The sequence below is a fragment of the Periophthalmus magnuspinnatus genome, chromosome 16, assembly GCF_009829125.3.
Source record: "Periophthalmus magnuspinnatus isolate fPerMag1 chromosome 16, fPerMag1.2.pri, whole genome shotgun sequence".
Classification (NCBI taxonomy): domain Eukaryota; kingdom Metazoa; phylum Chordata; class Actinopteri; order Gobiiformes; family Gobiidae; genus Periophthalmus; species Periophthalmus magnuspinnatus.
Genome location: NC_047141.1, coordinates 2,754,347 through 2,773,968, shown reverse-complemented (window position 1 = coordinate 2,773,968; position 19,622 = coordinate 2,754,347). Strand labels below are relative to the sequence as shown.

General features: G+C 39.6%; 1 protein-coding gene across 1 annotated transcript; it reads right to left on the bottom strand.

Annotated features, from left to right (window-relative positions):
* Nucleotides 1–5,592: 5,592 nt before the first annotated feature.
* LOC129456909 (uncharacterized) lies at nucleotides 5,593–18,030 on the bottom strand. Its single transcript, XM_055227926.1, has 10 exons — nucleotides 17,720–18,030; nucleotides 15,834–16,313; nucleotides 13,997–14,065; nucleotides 12,032–12,100; nucleotides 11,035–11,106; nucleotides 9,438–9,536; nucleotides 7,342–9,325; nucleotides 7,127–7,237; nucleotides 6,447–6,518; nucleotides 5,593–6,069 (listed from the first exon to the last, which is right to left on the bottom strand). The coding sequence occupies exons 1-10, from the start codon at nucleotides 17,942–17,944 to the stop codon at nucleotides 5,852–5,854; spliced, it is 3,399 nt and encodes a 1,132-aa protein (XP_055083901.1). The 5' UTR covers nucleotides 17,945–18,030; the 3' UTR covers nucleotides 5,593–5,851.
* Between the last annotated feature and the right edge of the window lie 1,592 nt (nucleotides 18,031–19,622).

Below are 19,622 nucleotides of genomic sequence, written 5' to 3'. Positions count from 1 at the left end.
TATAAAAACAGTTTGTTGACATCTCTAACTATCGCCAAGAAAATAATTCTACAAAACTGGAAATCAAAACAGTCAATAAACATCAAACACTGGTCTAACTCGCTCATCCATCACATTTCAACCTCGCAAATGACAGCATACTTTGAGGATGACATACCGTCTTTCATGGAAACCTGGACACCATTCATAAACCACTTCAATATTGTTTCCAATCAGTCATCAATATCAACAACATAAACTCCACCATTAGACTATTATAACACCATTAACATAATTAACTAATGAGAACGCCACGCACATTCCTATACATACCCCCATTCCTACAAAGACACATACACACACGCCACACACACACGACATTATCTAAACTTTATTACAATAATTGCAATTATACCACCACTATTGCTGTATACCACTATTATTGTTGTGTTATTGTTTTCATTGTATGTACACGTTTCTATTGTTGCTGTCACTATTAATATTATCATTATTATTATTGCCTTATTCATTAACAAATTTATTTATTGAATTAATTTGTGGTTCTAAATAAATGGGTGAATATAAACACACATATTAAATATTAAAATGAATAACATTAATTATTAAATGATAATATATATATATATATATATATATATATATATATATATATATATATATATATATATATATATATATATATATATATACACAATAATAATTATTATTATTAATAATAAATTAATTATTAATCAATAATAATAATAATTGACAACAAACACATAAAAAGATTAGGGCTAGCAAGGAATGGGCCCGTTGCTAGGGGGTATTGCCCCTTGAGTGCGGGCTCACCAAAACCTTGCCTCTTAATGCACTGTACAGGACACGCATGCACACACATTATACATTTAAATCTAAATAACCAATACCACCATTAGGACCACAAAACTAACATAGAGCAATATTGACCAACCATTGAACACTGAGTATGACAGCAATACAGTTACACTTGGATCGGTGCAGCGTCTGCAGTGATGCAGTCGCTGTATCGGTCTGTTGTGGTAAACAAGGAGCTGAGTCGAAAGGCAAAGCTCTATGTTCCTACCCTCACCTATGGTCATGAGCTTTGGGTAATGAACCTAAAAAGCCCTAACATTCCACATTATCCTTTAGATCTTAGTAAAACAGTGTTTAACATACAAGAAATCTCTGTCCCTGAGGTCATAAAAACAATAACAGCTATTAAAAGTTCAAAAGCCAGGGACATATTTGGCATGTCAAGTCACTTCTTAAAGCTTCACAAAGAGATACTCGCAAGTCCAATTGCACATTAAATAAATCAGTCCATTAAACACGGAATTGTGCCATCATCATGGAAAACTGCCAGGGTTACCCCGGTATTTAAGGCAGGAGACAAAACAAAACCAGAGAACTATCGGCCAATAAGTATTTTGCCAATAATTTCAAAAATTGCTGAAAAATGGGTTGCTAAACAGCTAACTGAACAGCTGAACAATAGTGAAACTACTCTTCATCCTATGCAGTTTGGGTTTCGGAAGCATCGCTCCACAGAGACAGCCACTTGCTATTTCTTAGAAAAACTAAAACATCTACTTGATCAGGGCGGCTGTGTGGGCGCTGTGTTGCTTGACCTGAAACGTGCTTTTGACACTATCAATCATACTGTTCTTCTTGACAAATTAAAATATTTTAACTTCTCTAACAATGCCCTCTGCTGGATGAAATCATACCTGTCGGACAGAAAACAAGCCGCACAAATTGAAAATTCACAATCAACCTTACTTGCTCAGCCGGAGTCCCACAAGGCTCAATATTGGGTCCAATTTTATTTAGCTAATATGTCAACAATTTACCAAATGTTTTTAAGAGTGTAAAAATGCAACTATATGCAGATGATACTGTACTGTATGCTCATGCAAAAACAAAATATGAAGCTGCTGCAGTGCTCTTGGGTGCCATGGTGCCAGTGTCCCACTGGCTCCATGACTCTGGCCTGCATCTCAATACTAAAAAGACATCTGTATGTTTTTCTCTCGACAGCCAGCAGGGGGTGAGCAACCATCTGTGTTGGTCAATGGGGAGAGATTAGATGTGGTTGAACAATTTAAATACCTTGGGGTAGTTTTTGACTCTAACCTAAATTTTAAACAGCATGTTAAAAAAATGTCTTATATAATTAAATTTAATCTGTCAAACTTCAAACGTATAAGACCTTATCTGACAACAGAATCATCAAAGGCGTATTTGCATGCCATGATATTTAATCACATATCTTACTGCTATACCACATGGTCTCGTACATCAGAGGCCTCCTGAAGCCCCTAAAGTCCCTCTTCAAAAAACATTGAAAACACTGGACAAAAAGCCTCTACAGTATCACTATTGTAATATCTTAAGTAAATATAATATTCTGGATCTTGAAAGTTATCAGGTATTTATGGATGCTTGCCTTATTTTTAAAGTTTTAAATGGACTTGCTCCTCCACCATTAATGGATTTTATAAGTAAAAAAATGACTGACCGAGTTAACACGAGAGCATTGACCAGAGGAGACTGTGACATACAGAGACGCAGGACCAAATTTGGCCAAATGGTGATGTCTGTCAGAGGATCAGTCATGGAACACATTACCGGCCCATGTCAGGAACTGTGGGTCCTTTTCAACCTTCAGAACACTCTGAAACAATGGTTGAAAATAATCAAACATTCTCACACAGGTAGATTATTTTCTTCTTGGGGCATCTTAAACTCAGAGAATGGTCTATTGTGGTTCACTTGTTGTCATGTCTATGTGCATATTTACATTGATGCTGTTTGTTGACATGTTGATTAATATGCACTGTCCTAATTACAAGAGATCGAAATGAGTTTCCTCCTCATGGTGGCTGGGCGCACCCTAAGAAATGGGGTGAGGAGCTTGGAGTAGAGCTGCTGCTCCTCTACATCGAGAGGAGCAGCTGAGGTGGCTCGGGCATCTCTTCTGGATGCTCCCAGGACGCCTCCCTGGGGAGGTGTTCTGGGCATGTCCCGCCGGGAGGAGGCCCTGGGGAAGACCCAGGACATGCTGGAGGGACTATGTCTCTCGGCTGGCCTGGGAACACCTTTGGCTCCCCTGGGGGAGCTGGACAACATGTCTAGAGTGAGGGAAGTCTGGGAGTCCCTGCTTAGACTGCTACCCGATTCCGGATAAGCGGAAAAAAATGATTGGATTTGCCTTACATTAAAGAGGGGCTCTTACTCTTCTATACACTTAACATATTTACATCACCATGTTAGCTTTATTGATTTGAAATGTTATATTTGCTGTTCACTAGATTACTCAAACATGCACAAATAAAACTTGTCCAGACATATTTTTGATGAGGTCATCCTGGTAATTGCGGCTGGGATTGGGGTGACAGGATATGGTTCCAGGTCCATTCGTTTTTGTAAAGTTTTGTCAGAGCGTGTGGTTCTGGCTGGACCAGGGGTCGGCAACCCACGGCTCCGGAGCCACATGTGGCTCTTTCATCCTTATACGGTGGCTCTGCGTGGCTTGGGAAAATACATTTTAAGTATTTAATTTAAGTGTATTTTATTTGTGTTAGCTCTTTTTTGTTGTAGTTTAAATTGGAAGATTATTATGATCTTAAAATAAAATGATATTTTCTTATTTTTCGTTGCTCAAAATAAGCGTCACACTCGCGGAACAATGTTAAAAACAAACACCGCTCACGTCTCACAGACACAGACACACATACAGACACACACACAGACACAGACACACCCCCACACAGACACACACACACACACACACACTTGCATTTATCACTAAGTGGGGACACCTGACAAAGATGTGTTTTCTGGGAACCACCCTTTCCCATCATGCTACAGGCTTCAAAAAATCAGGGATGTTTGTTAAAAAATATGAAATGAGACCATCACCTTGAATTGTGTATACACTTACAACAATGTAACCTGACATAATCAGCATATGTGGGGACAACCAATATATTGTTCAACTGGGGGCCCTAATTTACATAGAAACCCCCACAATGACAAAATACCAGCACTCATGAGGACCGTATACTTCATGGGGACCAATCCAATTAGCATATACACACACATATATACACAGAAAGGATATTGGGTAAGGCGGGGACACAGCATTTCCCTGACTTTGGACTTGGGCTGTTAATGAATTTGCTATAAATGCAATGATCCAAAGTTATTGACAGTACACCACCCCTTTATCCCATCATAGTAAGCCACCCTTTCCTGCCCATACAAAAGTTTTCAGATAAGGAGGTACTGGTAGGATTGTACTGAACATGATTACTGCACAAGGTGGGTTTAGCATGCAGACAGCAATCAGAACTGCAGATGGTTTACCACCACCAGGGCCAAGTGACATACCTACTTACACCCCAGATCTTTTTACATTTACTTTATTTGATTAATTGATCTTGACCATGATGGCGGTATTGTGTACATCACGAGGCATCAAGAGTGTCCCTTTAGTTTTTGCAAGTTTTCAGTGTTATTCCTGCCCTAGGGTTCTAATTAGGGTATGTGGTGATCTGTTTTTCTGTGGTAACATCACATTGTGGTGTTGATGTATTCCAATACTGAATGGGTGTAAAAGTCAATGTTTGTATGGGAGTCACAGGTAGCCTGTGTCTTTAAACCTGTCCGGAGTACTGAGTCTACCCCCACTGGCCACACTTTGATGGTTTTCACTGATGGCTTCACATGATTGATGAGCGGTGTGATAAGGCGAAAAGACTAAGCATTGCCCTGGCATTCTTAAAACCACAAGAGAAGCAACTTCTGCTAAACCACAGGTAAGACCTCGGCTCGCTGAGTCTCCAGCTGTTAGAGCGGTTGGTTACACGGCAAAGCGACAAAGAATATGTGGAACAGTTCTTTCGACAGTGATTCCTTGGTAAGACCTATTAAGTAGAGGATAATACTTAAACTAACCTAAAATTTATATATGAGCAAAAGTCAAATAGTCTCAGAATAGTGCAGAATTTACAAGGTATTTTTAGCTGGTAATTCAACAATATATGTATTGCCAATGCTGTATATCTTCTGTATATCATGTTTACATGTTCATAATACATCTGATATACAACTTCTTTTTTTTTTATAGCACACCTGTTCATATATATCTTTTGCTCATTTATATATCATACATTATCCATATAGCACACCTGCATACTTGTTGATAGTATATTATATTCTAGTAGCATAACTGTATAATTGTTTATAATACATCTGTTTATATCCCTCATGTATATTTATACCCAATTCCCACCTGTTCATACTGCCCTATTTGTATATATTCACTACAAACTACACTAATATACTGTATATTTCTCTATATTGTATATACTCTACATGCTGTATATATCTCACTTGCTGCTTCTTGCACTTCTGATTACATGTTAAACCACATTTCATTAGCTTGTATTGATACATGTGTAATGACAATAAAGTTTAATCTAATCTTATCTAATCTTTGGTGTTTGAGTGAGGTTATCTGCTGCTGACTCATTTTACAGCCCAATGATGGTGGTTTAGACCAATGTGGAATAATTACTAGGTAATGCAATCTTTAAACATAATGCTAAAACCTTTATTGGAACAGTTTAAGCATAAAGGTAATCTTAGCAGTTCAACTGGTTATGCAGACAGAACTTAAAGATAATCAATGCAGTCACTGCATAATATTCAATACTTCTTAAAGGCAGTAACAACAAAACAAAAAAAAAGAAAAAAACCTGTAAAAGGTATAATACAGGTAAAAACAAAACGGCATTATTAACTGCACTGTGCTGCAACCTGAAGGTCAGAAAAATTAAAACAGTTAAAGCTTTCGTTTCAGCGCAGCAATTTTGTTATTGACGAAATACTTTACGGCTCGCCAGTCACGGGTTTTGAGAACGTCTTGTTCCGCCTGTATGCATTTTTCACAGTCTTGTTTTCCTGGGACACGTAGGGATTTGATGAATCCACCCAAATGCTTTTGGACTGCCTCCACCTCATTTTTCTCCCACTTCTTCTTCTGAGCTCTGCTTCCGGGTCCTGTTGAGCACAAGTCCAAAAAGTTTCATTTCACAAGCAAATCAAATATGGCCTTGTGTACTACTCATCAAGATTGTCTGTTCAACTTCCATTAAAGGATAATTCTGGTGTGAAACAAATTCTGTGAAATATTGCAAAATCATAATGAGGTTGAGCATTTGGTAGGGATCAAAACGACATTATGTGCCTTTTGGAAGCATCAGTTAAAAGCAATCCAGTTTAGAATGCAACAGGTTAGGATAGTTTTACTCTAACATACATTCAAACTCATCATGGTGAAATATACCCTCGTTTCATTTCACACTGGAATTCTCCTTTAATATTGAGAAGACATATCAGAACAGATGCCATTTAAACGTGATGTTTTCCTTACATACCTGTTTGCTGTGACTTTTCGTTTCCTCGCTTGTCTGTGTCCAAGGTCTCCTTTCCACACAAATTATTATTATCTAAAAAAAATGATAACAATAAAAACCATACATGCAGAAATCACATGAATCTGACAGGACCACTGAAAAGAAATGTATTGATGAGTAACTTATCACCTGACACCCATCATGCTTTGTCAATTACATGTAAAATATTGTTAAAGGCAGTAATCTTCCTAGAAATCTGAGACAGGCCACATTAATTCCATTACAAAGTAGTACAAGGCAGTACATTACAATGTACAACCCCAAAACAGGAAATTCCCTGTACCACACAGGAACAGAACACTGTACTTTAAATAATCAGATAAGAACTTTGCTAACAAAGTTAGAAAGCGTGCAGAAGCATAATTTAATCCACTAAATTATCTTTTGGCAGCTTTTCAGAGCATAGTGAGGTTGACAAAATTATTTTAAACGTGTCACACAATTAACATTTCTAACCCATTAACTTGTGAAGTTGTGGAAACCAGTGCAACAATTTAAACAACATTAAAACTTTATTAAAAATTAAGACAGGAAATCTTATGGCCCTTAACAGCAGACAGTGAGCAAACATAAAAATCTATGCAATAAGATTTCCTTTACTACCTACTGCAAATATAACCAGTGATACTTTCTTTACATACCTGTTGATTGTGACCTTATGGGTCTCTCCTTGTTGGTGTTGAGTTCATTGCAATCAATCAGCTGTGACTCCATGTCCTCCTCCATTTCATCTTCAATATCCTGGACTACCTCTATTTCACAACAGATACCAAAATAAATATAGTTAGAGACACATTCTGAGCACAAAAAAAAAAAAAAAATCATTACATGCATATTAAAGCACTTTTATACATACCATTTGGATCTATTTCGATCTCATCTAGATTCTTCCCCTTGAAGTCCACGAGTCTTCCTTGCTCCAATGACATCAGCACTTTGCTAATTTTAGCAAGCTGTAGTGTCCCTTCCGGGAGACGATAGTATTGGCGGTGGACATAAAGGTCATGGCCAAGAAAGTTAGCAAGCTGGTCCATTTCATTTTCATTCATATTAAGGACTGTAGACAATGTTGCTGCATGTTTTCTCAACTTTGTGGATGAAATAGCACCAGGATTCTTTGCCCCGCAAGCCTTTGCAAAAACACCAATGCAACTGCCACGCTGATGGAACATTGAGGCTGGCCTGGCGAACAAATAAGGGTTTTCCTGTAGAACGCCACACGTCTGTCTTGTTTTGACAAGCAGCTCCAGTGTCTCAACCATCTTTGGTGTTAAAAGGATGGGTACTTTACGTCCCCATTTTCCTTTAGTCTCAATCCTCACAAAATTACGGCACAGCTTTTTCTCAGTCTCTGATAGCGCCCAATCTGCATCTTCATGTGGCACTGATGTATCCCTTGAAAGAAAAGCAGAGAGTGGCATAGAGGAAACCTCACCTTCCCTTCTCCTGTTGAAAAGAATAACTTCAGCAAGACAAACCTTTGCTAGATACGACCAGTTTTCAGCTGAGGGCTTTGTGCTTAGGCATTCCATGTATTCTGAACCCTTCCTGTCCAGGAATGAATGAAGAGCCTGTATATCCTCTGTGAATGGGAGGATCTGTGGAACATTCCATTTTACCTCACTAATATTCCTAAGTGCTGTTGAGGGTATAAAGTCATTCCATTGAGCTGCATGTACTTTCTGGAAGTTAGTGGCTCTCTCAAGTGCTTCCTCATCTCCTGCCATTCTGGCATTGCTTTCCATCAGTTTGCCTAGTTTTGTGAGACTGTGTCCAAGTTTATGTGCAATGGATCCAATTCTAAATTGTTCTTCGTCACTTTTGTAACCGCATGTTTTTTTAACAGCCTTAACAAGTGTGAGGTAGTTTTTGGCATCTATTAGGTCCTTCATTTCTTTCACAGGTGCAATCTGTTGGGCATTTACAAGAAGTCGGCCAAGTTCTCGCATTTTCTGCCTGATATACGCATGTCTCTTTATGTTAGAACCACACTTGTTCAGAAAGTGTTGTCCCAGTTGCAATACAGAAGGGTCGTTCTTAACTGCCCTTGTAATATCATCTTGTGTCATGTCACTAAGAAGCTTCCATAACTTTTTAGTTATGTGTGAAGGATTTGGCTCTATATAGGCACAGATAGCCTGAACCCGAGTCATTCCAGGTTTGACAGAATGATTTGTAGGACGCAGTCGACAGATTTTTATGTGTTGCCATAACACCTTTCTCATGAAGAGACCGTGGCAGTAAGCACAATGCATGAAATCTGTGTGTCCTGCATTTTTGCACGGTCTTTTTCGAGGAACTAGTTCTCCTTTGCCAGTTTTTATCACTTCAGCATTATGAAGATAATTGCCTTTATTCCTGAGTGATTCCAAGTGGACCTTCCTTTCCTTTGATCCTTTTGGGAAGTGTATTGCATAAGCTACGTCTTTCTCATTTGAATGGATTCTTTCAAGGTGCCTTGCCATTTTCGTGAAGGGTTTAAAGCAAAAGAGACAATATTGTCTTTTATTATACATTCTGGAACCATCACTTGTCTTTGTGACAACTTGAACAACCACAGAAGGTGTGCTTGTTGGCATCAAATCCTGGCCTTCAGCAACTTCTTCATCCTCATCATTTCCTTCCAAATTGAAATTTGCTGGTGCTGGTACAAGACAGGAAGTAGTGCTGTCTGGACTCTGTGCTTGGCTTGGAAGGGACTTCCTATTTTTTCTGGGTGTAGGTGTGCTGCTCACGGAAGGAGAACTGCTACTTTCATCGCAGGAGTCCGGAACATACTCGTCTCTGCTGTCTGGAGTCGATTCACACCAATCCTCATAGGGTGGAAGAGTTGACTTCATCTGAACAGAATACATGAAATTACATCAGCAATGCCATCAACACAATAATCCCAATATTTTTACTGTATACATTTTAGACAGTGTCACTCTCTTTGAGAAATGAACTACTCACAAACAAGCTTTTGGTTCTTTGCAGTTTTGGTACATGGGCATCGTCATCATCAGATGATTCAGAATGACTTGGTATAGACTTGTATGTATTTTCATTGGCCTATGTAACAAAAAGGAGAAGGTATTACTTGTGTAGTTGTCTTGATTGTCTACATTAAACAATGTCTAAATCATTAGTCTAGAAAAAAATAACAATCAAAAACAAATGACTGACCAAACACCCTTGACAACAGGACACACAGAAGAAAGCTGATGTAGCATAAACATTAGATTAAATTAATAAAAAATAAATAAAAAAATACCCTATATGCACTCCACATGCACTTCCAGTTTGAAGAAGGCTGAAGTAGTGTAAAACCATGGTAACATGTTACCAACCATGGTGACAATGTTTGTTACCATTGTTTTACTGGTTTTACAAGTCAGTTCTGCTGTACAGTACTATTTCCGTAACTGCAAATACTTGAGTGGCACATGTTTGGATGCCGCTGTTAAATGGTAAATTTTCCAGGCTGCATCCACACACTTCACAAGAAGAGAAAGATGTGCACAAAGCGTTAACATGTATCTGATAGATAATTAAACATTCATTCATTACAGCCTTCTGGACACATTCAACTTGCATCAATGTTTTTAATTAAACATGAGTCGTGGGGACCAGGTGCAAAAATTCATGAAGGCATGACATACACTTCACCTCAATAGGGTTTAAAGAAAGCCAAGGTACCATATAACATCAATTGTGGGGACCAAGGGATACCATTCAATCTGCACTAATTCTAAAGATAAAGGGAAGTATATTCATCCATTGCACTGCATTTTTTCATTTTACCAGCAGAAATTGTAACAGCCATTTTGATATCTGTTTATTTAAGCCTAGTGGCACAAATTGTATTTTAATGTATGTAATACCATTACAGGCAAAGTCTGCTTCACAATACAATTTCCATACCAAGCAAATGCTGATTTTGTTACCCGTTTGTCACATATTCGGATGTCACTCGTTGCAGAAGGCACATTAGTTCGGCTCTTACCAGTTTCATCGTGCTTTCCAAGGGGAAGAGAGAAAGAATGTATTTGAAATATGTAAACATTTTAAAATTATAAAATAAAATAAAAAATAAAAAAGACCAGAATTAGCCCTCAAAATTTAATAACTGTAAGAGAGGGAGTGGCCATGGTGCCTAGAGTGACACACAGGCAAAAGGCAATTGAAACTTGTTATACTGATATTTGGAATTTGTTGTCCTAGCAACATGTACTCACTTGTGCCATTAGCAAGACACCTACCAAATTTGAGTTCAGTGGAACAAATGGATCGAGAGTTGTGCAGAGTGACACACAGGCAGATGTTGCTTAAGAATAATTTGTGAATTGGTCTTAGTGAGTTAGGAGACTTTTGGACTTCTTCTTTGGGACACTAAAATGTCAATTACTTTGATTCAAAAATAAATAGGAGTCCTGAAGTTAAGACTGACCTGCGTGTTATTTTCAGTGGTTTCACCTAAATTCGCCAGTTAGAAGCTAGTTTTAGCCTTAAGATGCTTTGTGAATATAAGCCCAGATATGCAAATCAAGTTAAATGTTCATTACATTACCTGATTGTCACATGTTGGGATGTCACTGGTAGCAGAAGGCACAGTATTTAGGCTGTTTCCGGCTCCATCATGCTACACATGAAGACAGAGAGAAATGTGTGTGAAAAATAAACATTTTGCACTTAGAAAAAAAACAAAAAAACAAACGCATTCAGCCCTCAAAGTACATGCTCAAACATGAATACAAAAATTGCTACAAAAGACAAATGATGTACACTTGTTTACTTTTAGTGTGGTCAATTATTGATTAAACATAATCCTTGCAAAATGACTCAATGACAATAATGTGCACTTTACAAAGTAATGGCAACACTTTCTATGAAGCTTGTATTCACAAGACTATAAACATATTCATAAAGGCTTATAATGCATTCATAACATATGTAAAGCATTCATAACTATTTATACATACTCATGACTGTACTCCTAAGGCATTATATGCTATATCATAAGCCCTATTCCAACTTTAAGTAACACACTTCATTCTTGGCTATATAGCTCTACTTGCCTTATGACTGCAGTCATGAGTATGTATAAATAGTTATGAATACTAATTTCAACCATTATTTTGGTCTGCTGCTTGATAGCCAAGTGGCTAGTGGACATTTAATCCTGGGCCACTGGGGGAGTCACATTTTACACGTTGTGTAAAATATTAATACAATACACCCAATACAAAACACAAAGTGAAAATGTATCTGCTTCTATTGAGATCAATTAATGGCTAATAATTCTCCATAAAGCAAAAAACACTCCATGACAGCACAAGCAAGGTAACAACCCTGTCACTGTCAGAAAACTCCATCTTTTACTAGAAAAAACAATCAAGACGAGGCACTAAAATTTAACAAAAAATTAAAAGAAATTACTTTCAAATATGTAACCTGTAATCTAACTGGTGACAGTTGTGTTTCAATGTGCACAACACTTTTACATATTTGCTTTTACAGTAATTACAAGTCAATTCTGCCATAACAGGAAAAGACAGATATATTACCTGAGTGTCACATGGTGGAAGGTCACTGGTAGAAAGGACATTTTGCAGGTTGCAAGTATCATCCTCACCCTTGACAAGAAAGACATGTACACAAACATTTAAACTTGGACCTACTGAATAAAGAGTCCATCATATAAACCCAACACATTCAACATGCATTTAGTTTTAGTCTTATTATTTATTTCCATGTCGAGATATGGGGACCAGGTACGTGACGGCCCTATACACCTGACTTCAATATGATGGTTAAAAGCAATTTCAGTGAGGATAAAACATTAGTTGTGGGACCAAGAAAAAAAATTCTTAAAAGCCCTACACACTAGGGGAGGGCGGTATAAATGTTATAAATGATATGCAATAAAAATTTGGCCAATAAAGGAGATTTTGATTATACCTGCCTATTGCGATAGCTCATTAGCTTCCTAAGCTAGATGGTGCATCTGTGTGCCACTCCAAAGCAGCTATAAATTAGTTTGAAAATGACAAAGATATTGGCTATGACTGTTGTGTGAGTTGAAGAGTATAAGAAACAACTAGTTTGTTTTTTTATATTTACCAAAAATCTGATTTCATGTAAAACCGTTGCCATAAACAATTTCAATCTCAGAAAGAAAATATTTTTACCAGTGTTTCCCTTCAATCTTTGACATTAACTAGCATGTTTGATATTTAGCTTGTCAATTAGCTAGAGGATTAATGTGGTCCATCAGAAAACTCCTCTTTTCAAACAAATAATAAAAATAAGATTTCTGTACATGAGTTAGAGTCAAACAAATCTTCATTCCAAGCCCAGGGGAGCTGATGTTGGCTGTGTAAGAGCATTATAACCAAAAAAAGAAACGAGATAAGCTACCCAAAGTAGCCTATAACATAGGCTGAAGCATAGACATTACAGTATGGTAACCCTAAAAGAAACATGTAAAACTAATGCTCAATGTTTTTGTGCTTGACAGTTTTCTGAATGAACGAAAGCAGAAAATTTCCTATAATACTTTTTTAATTGCAGTTTTGCACAGTAGTCAAGAACATTCTTGACTATTTTATGTAAAATAAGAAACGATTATACTGAAATTTAAATACCAAAGTATACCGGAACGCATACCATTTACCGTCTATGGTTTAAATTATACCGCAATATAAATTTTAGGCCATATCGCTCACCCCTACTACACACAACTGCATAGATTGTTAGACAAAAGGAAAGAACTGTATGCTTCAACTTGCACTCATACCTAACATAGAATAGCTAAGTAGAGCTCACAAACACAAGCAACCTCTCTTGTGAGATGGCTAGAATGGTTTCTCCCTGCGTTACTTTCTCTCCCTCCAAGTATGATGCAGTAGAAGTTGAATGTAATTCAAATTAGCAGCTAACTAGCTAGTTAGCGTCAGTTACCTACAGCTCTGGGAGTAATTTTAAAGTAAGCAGAGTGGTAGACATGGTAACTAATTCATAAGCAGATCTGCCAACTTTGAAGAAATCTTATGAGTACAAACCACACCCCTTAAATAGGAGCTTAAATAGGCCTACTGTTCTGTACTTAGTGCTGGGGGGTATGACCAAAATTCTATATCACAGTATTTTTCATACTTATTCCAGTTTCACGATATTTGGCTCTGTAACTCTGGCCCTAGCCTTTCATGCAAGCTTCTTGTCAGGGCAATAGCTCCAGGTTTACCCCTGTTTTAAGCCTAACTCAGTCCAGTATAAGCGCCTCCATAGATTAAGCTTAAGTGATTGACTGCTAAATAGGTGAATGATAAAGATGTGATTCTGTGCAAATCTCAGAGGGAAACCTGTTAGGGGTTAGTGAACACACATGGAATAAAAAGCAAAAACATTAAGGAAATGATTGTCTGTCAAACATGTCAAATTAAATTAAATCAAATTCATGTATGTTAAATGAATGTCAAATTGTGCTTCACAAGACTATTCCCAGAACAGGTAAAGAATGATTATGTTACCTGAGTGGCACGAGTTGGAAATTCACTGGCAGAAGGCACATTTTCAAGGCTGCAAGTGGCATCCTCACCCTTGATAAAAAAAGAAAGACAAGTGCATGAAGTTTTAACATGTACCTCATAAACAGACTGTCAGCCATTACTACCTTTTAAACACTTTCACCTTGCACCTAGATTTGCATCTTTTTTGTTTTTCCAAGTTAACATAAGTTATGGGGAGGGGTGAAACAATCCATGAAGGCCCTACACTCACCTGACTTCAATATGATATTAGAAGCAAATAAAAAAGAAAAAAAGAAGAGAGGTGGAGGAGCAGGGAGAAGGAGAGAGAAGGAGTGGTAATGTGAAGGAGATGGGAGAGGTATTATGGAGCGGGGTTCTGAAGAGCTTTGAATGAGCTGAGGAGAATTTTGAAGAATTTCTTTGTTTTATGTGAAGCCAGTGAAGTTGTTGGAGGATGGAGGTGATTTGGTGAATGGTGGTCTCCTGGTGATGATCCGAACATTTGAAGAAGCTGCAGTTTCAGGAGGGAATTGTGAGGGAGACCAAAGAGGAGAGAGTTACTATAGTCAATCCTGGAGGTGACAAGACTGTGGACAAAAATAGGAGCAGTGTGAGGAGTGAGAGAAGGGCGGAGACGAGAGATAATATGGAGGTGAAAGTCGGCAGAGTGAGTGAGATTATTAAAGGGGACTGTGGACGATGGCACACAGACTCTTGACCTGAGGGGAAGGAAGGACAGGAGTCACTGATGGTAGACAAACTGTTAGATTTGGCAAAAGAGGAAGTGCCTCCAAGGAGAACTTTGGGTTTGGAGCGGTTCAGTTTGAGGAAATTTGAGGAGAACCAGGAGTTGTTTTCCTATAGACAGAGGGTGAGGTGGAAGTGATGAAGGTTTAGTGGAGAGGTAGAGCTGGGTGTCATCTGCGTAACAGCGAAAGTGAATGTTGAGCTTATAGAAAATTAAAACAAATGGGAAAATGCAGATAAAGAAGAGAAGGGGCCCGAGGACAGAGGCCTGGAGCACACCAGCAGAGACAGGAAAAAAGTGAAATCAGTGTGGTTTATGTTGAATGAATTGACTGTGATCAAAGAGATATGAAGTGAACCAGGACAGAGAAGTGTGAGCGATTGTGTGAGTGTGACGGATGCAGTTTGGAGTGATGAGGGGACAGTTCCAGAGGTCAGGGAGGATAATATTAGTAATGAAGTTGCGAAGTGACAGAAGACAGGATCTCAACTAGAGACTGCTTCAATGATGTAGCAACATCATTATCCTGAAGAAGGAGAAAGACATCAGCTACAAACTACATTACATTACCTTTAAGATGCACAGTGAGATTAATAAACATAACTTGAATATATATCTTGAATCCATCACAAACTAATGGTAACTTTCATTATGTTGGGCGCACCAGCTAGCATACAGGCTAATCATGAACCCAGACACACCGTCTACTCTGCTCCATCTTTGTGGCTGAAGCAGGAGGCAGAGCCGGAGTCAGAGTGAGTGCTCTGAGGGAGAAAACCTCTGGGGAAAAGTGTCTGAATTTGTGTATTTTGGGCTTCTAATTATTGGTGAAAATGTTCATTATTTGAATTATCGTGTGATGTCATAATTGCCATTATCGGTCAATACTTATCGATAGCTGATATTATGGTGCATCCTCACTGTTCCAGTCTGGTGGTACAAGTGTCTGTTTCTTGCTTCATCTAACTGTATGTAGTCCTGATAAATAATTATATAAAATTAAATATTGACACAGAAGCTGTGCCTTCCAACCTTATGTGGTCTGTTTCACTTAACTTCATCCTAGACAACACTGTGGATAAAGCTCACCTGTGCTGGGAGCGTGTCTTCCTCCTGTTTGATGCTGAGCTCCTCTGGCTCCTCTTTAATCCGTGGAGTCTGTGGAGTGTCCTGGTTCCTCTGGTTCTCCTCTTTGGAGCGACACAGTTCCTCCTTATACTCCACTATTGTTCTTTCAAACAGCGCAAAGATCTCTTCAGCAGCCGCAGTCAGCCGCTCATTCACCAAAGCTCTCAGCGTTTGGCCTTTCTGGACTTGGAGACAGAGGCTGATGGAGACCACTGCAACCATCTGTGCAGCTGAACAGCTGAATGGAGCTTTACAGTTTTCATCATTGTCAGTGTCAGAGGAGTGCTCCGTGTGTCCCTCAGTCTCTGAGTGTAAATGTGGCTCTGTGCTGATGTCCTCTCCCTGTGTTTCTTCTCTGTGCTCAGTTTGTCTATGATGAAGCAGTGAGGACTCTTCTGTCTTCACACAGACAGCACTGGACTCTGGGACACTCACTAGGAGCTGGGGTGGGGAACAAACACACAAATATTAATATTCATATTTTGACTCAAAACAAAGATCAGAATATTTATTGAATTCAATCAGAAATGTGCTAAATGTTTGTCATTATCTTGGTTGAGGTTTGATAAATGTATAACAATATTTCTAACAAGCTCAAGGTGAGAACAAATGCACAGGCTCCAGACGAAGGATCGCCGTGACCAGAGGACATCAAGTCACCAACTGGCCCTTAACACATATTCTGTGTATTAGATAATGCTCATGGTCAGAGTAATTATATATATGTATCTGTTGTGGTGAAGACGGAGCTGAGCCGGAAGGCGAAGCTCTCGATTTACCGGTTAATCTACGTTCCTACCCTCACCTATGGTCATGAGCTCTGGGTAATGACCGAAAGGACAAGATCGCGGATACAAGCGGCCGATATGAGTTTCCTCCGCAGGGTGGCTGGACGCTCCCTTAGAGATAGGGTGAGAAGCTCAGTCACACGGGAGGAGCTCGGAGTAGAGCCGCTGCTCCTACACGTCGAGAGGAGCCAGCTGAGGTGGCTCGGGCATCTGCTCAGGATGCCTCCTGGACGCCTCCCTAGGGAGGTGTTCTGAGCATGTCCCACCGGGAGGAGGCCCCTTGGAAGACCCAGGACACGCTGGAGGGACTATGTCTCTCAGCTGGCCTGGGAACGCCTTGGGGTCCCACCGGAGAAGCTGGAGGACATGTCTAGGGTGAGGGAAGTCTGGGAGTCCCTGCTTAGACTGCTGCCCCCACGACCCGGCCCCGGACAGACAATTCTTTGGGGGGATTCAGACTCTTTTAAAGCTCCGACACAATTACAAGCCACTCCCATCAAAATTCCCGCGAAGCAGCTTGAAACCGTAGCTCGACACGCATTTCTGACACTTCTGACGTAATGGGGCTTCAGTTTGACTGGTCACGTGATTTTTGGCGACGTGAAGCGCGTATCGAAACAATGCAACACTTCCGCTTCATAGGGTCGAGCTTGTGGTATATTGTGCTCAGCGCTATATCCGCCGCCAGCCAATAGGTGGTGCTGTTGTGTAACAGTTGTCTGTAGAAGTTGGATTGGTTATTAAAAAGTGAAGCAATGGACCTGCACGGCGGCCTTGTCTCAGTCGTCTATTACTTATATATATAACCCACGTTAAAGACTAGAAAAAGCATAAAGCCACAACAGAGCTGAGAGGCTCGAGCGTAACATCTCTACTTAAAACCCTCAAACATAAGTTTCCTTTATGTTCCATGGGCTCTGTTTGTTATTCAAATTATAGACAGAAAATACATGTACACCAGCCCCTCCCGGACAGTTACTCAAAATGAGTATTCTGAAAAGACCTACGTATTTTCAGTCCGTGTATTTAGTGACTTCCAACACTGTGGATAAAGCTCACCTGTGCTGGGAGCGTGTCTTCCTCCTGTTTGACGCTCTGCTCCTCTGGCTCCTCTTTAATCCGTGGAGTCTGTGGAGTGTCCTGGTTCCTCTGGTTCTCCTCTTTGGAGCGACACAGTTCCTCCTCATACTCCGCTATCGTTCTTTCAAACAGCGCAAAGATCTCTTCAGCAGCCGCAGTCAGCCGCTCATTCACCAAAGCTCTCAGCGTTTGGCCTTTGGACATTTTAACAAAGTGTTTTTAGCTTTAGCTCCGAGCTAACCGCACACGGGGCTCTGTCTGCTTCCTGCTTTTCGTGCAGCAGAGTAGACACGGTTAGTGCACTGCTGCCCCCACTGGTCAGGCTGTTACACTCTTAAAATACTCACTGAGCTCGTGCACACACGTGACTAGGTGTATTCGTTACGTACGGCGGTGTAGAACTGTCAGATCTGTACTAAAATAAAATCCTTAGTATCTCGTTTTAACATGATTTTACTGTAACACATTTAATGTTCACTCTGAAAATCTTTGTTTATGTTAAAGTTGATTACTGCCCTCTAGTGGAGGCTTTTGGTTTTGTTTTCTGCATACACTGATTTGAAGAATGAAGCTTAAGACTGAATTTGGAGCCCTACATGATTCACTGGTGTGTGACAGAATAGTATGTGGCATAATGTAACAGATGCAGATATGAACATGGAAAATACTGCCCTGTGTATGGTCAGACACACAATGTACGCCACAAAAATCATTTCACCAAGATGTGTAGAGCGCAGGACCAGCGCAAACAATACGGAAAGAAAGTTCACTCTGTTGAGCAGATTGACAATGAAACCCAAATGTTCCTGGAGACACTTAAAGTGCAGAATAACAAAAATGTTTCTGAAATGGAGTCCACTGACACAAGCCAAGCACAAAACATATGAACAGAAAAATTCAATATAGAGAAAAAAATGGTGACATTCAAGCTGGACAGTGGTACAGACAGCAACACAATGTCAATCAAGACTCTGGATGCACTGGGACTCGGGGACAAGCTCAAAATAAGCAAGACAAAACCCGTTCCCCTCTTTGGTCACAAGGGGCAGCGTTGGGCAAGAAATCACTGACATGTGAGTATAGAAGAAGATGTTTCAACTATTCTTGGAGGGACTACTCGCTTTAAGATAAGCTTAGTGAAAAGAATGGCAAGGCAGACAATGGAGAAGGTCAATAGTGTGGTCACTGTAGTCACACCAAAGAAAATACATATCTGCATGAACCGTAAAGATTTAAATCAAGCTACACAAAACCTGGATTTAACTAAGCAAATAGTTCCTCTCCTCCTGCAGTTGGTCAGGTCTAGGTTCAGCAACAGTCTGTGCTCAAAGAATGAGGTCAGCTGACACCTGAATATACTGAATGACCAGGTTATTCCATCAGTGGATTTTTTCTTCCCTGATGGCACAGGCAGATTCCAAGATGACAATGCCAGGATTCATCAGGCTCAAATTGTGACTGAGTGGTTCAGGAGCATGAGACATCATTTTCACACATGGATTGTCCACCACAGAGTCCAGACCTTAACCCCATTGAGAATCTTTGGGATGTGCTGGAGAAGCTTTGTGCAACGTCAGACTCGACCAGCATCAATACAAGATCTTGGTGAGAAATTAATACAACACTGGATGGAAATAAATCTTGTGACATTGCAGAAGCTTATCCAAACAATGCCTTTTTACTTGTTAGTAACCCTTGATAGAATTTTTACCTAGAGACTGAATAGTAGGGACTTCCACATGTTTGACTGTTTACTAGCTACAACTAGACGGGAACTTCTCACATGACTGGTAGTTAACTGTGATGACTCCTAAACCTCACTCTGGAGAATAAATTCAAGTAGGTCCCAATACTAGATATTATATAAAACAAAGTGCAGCAA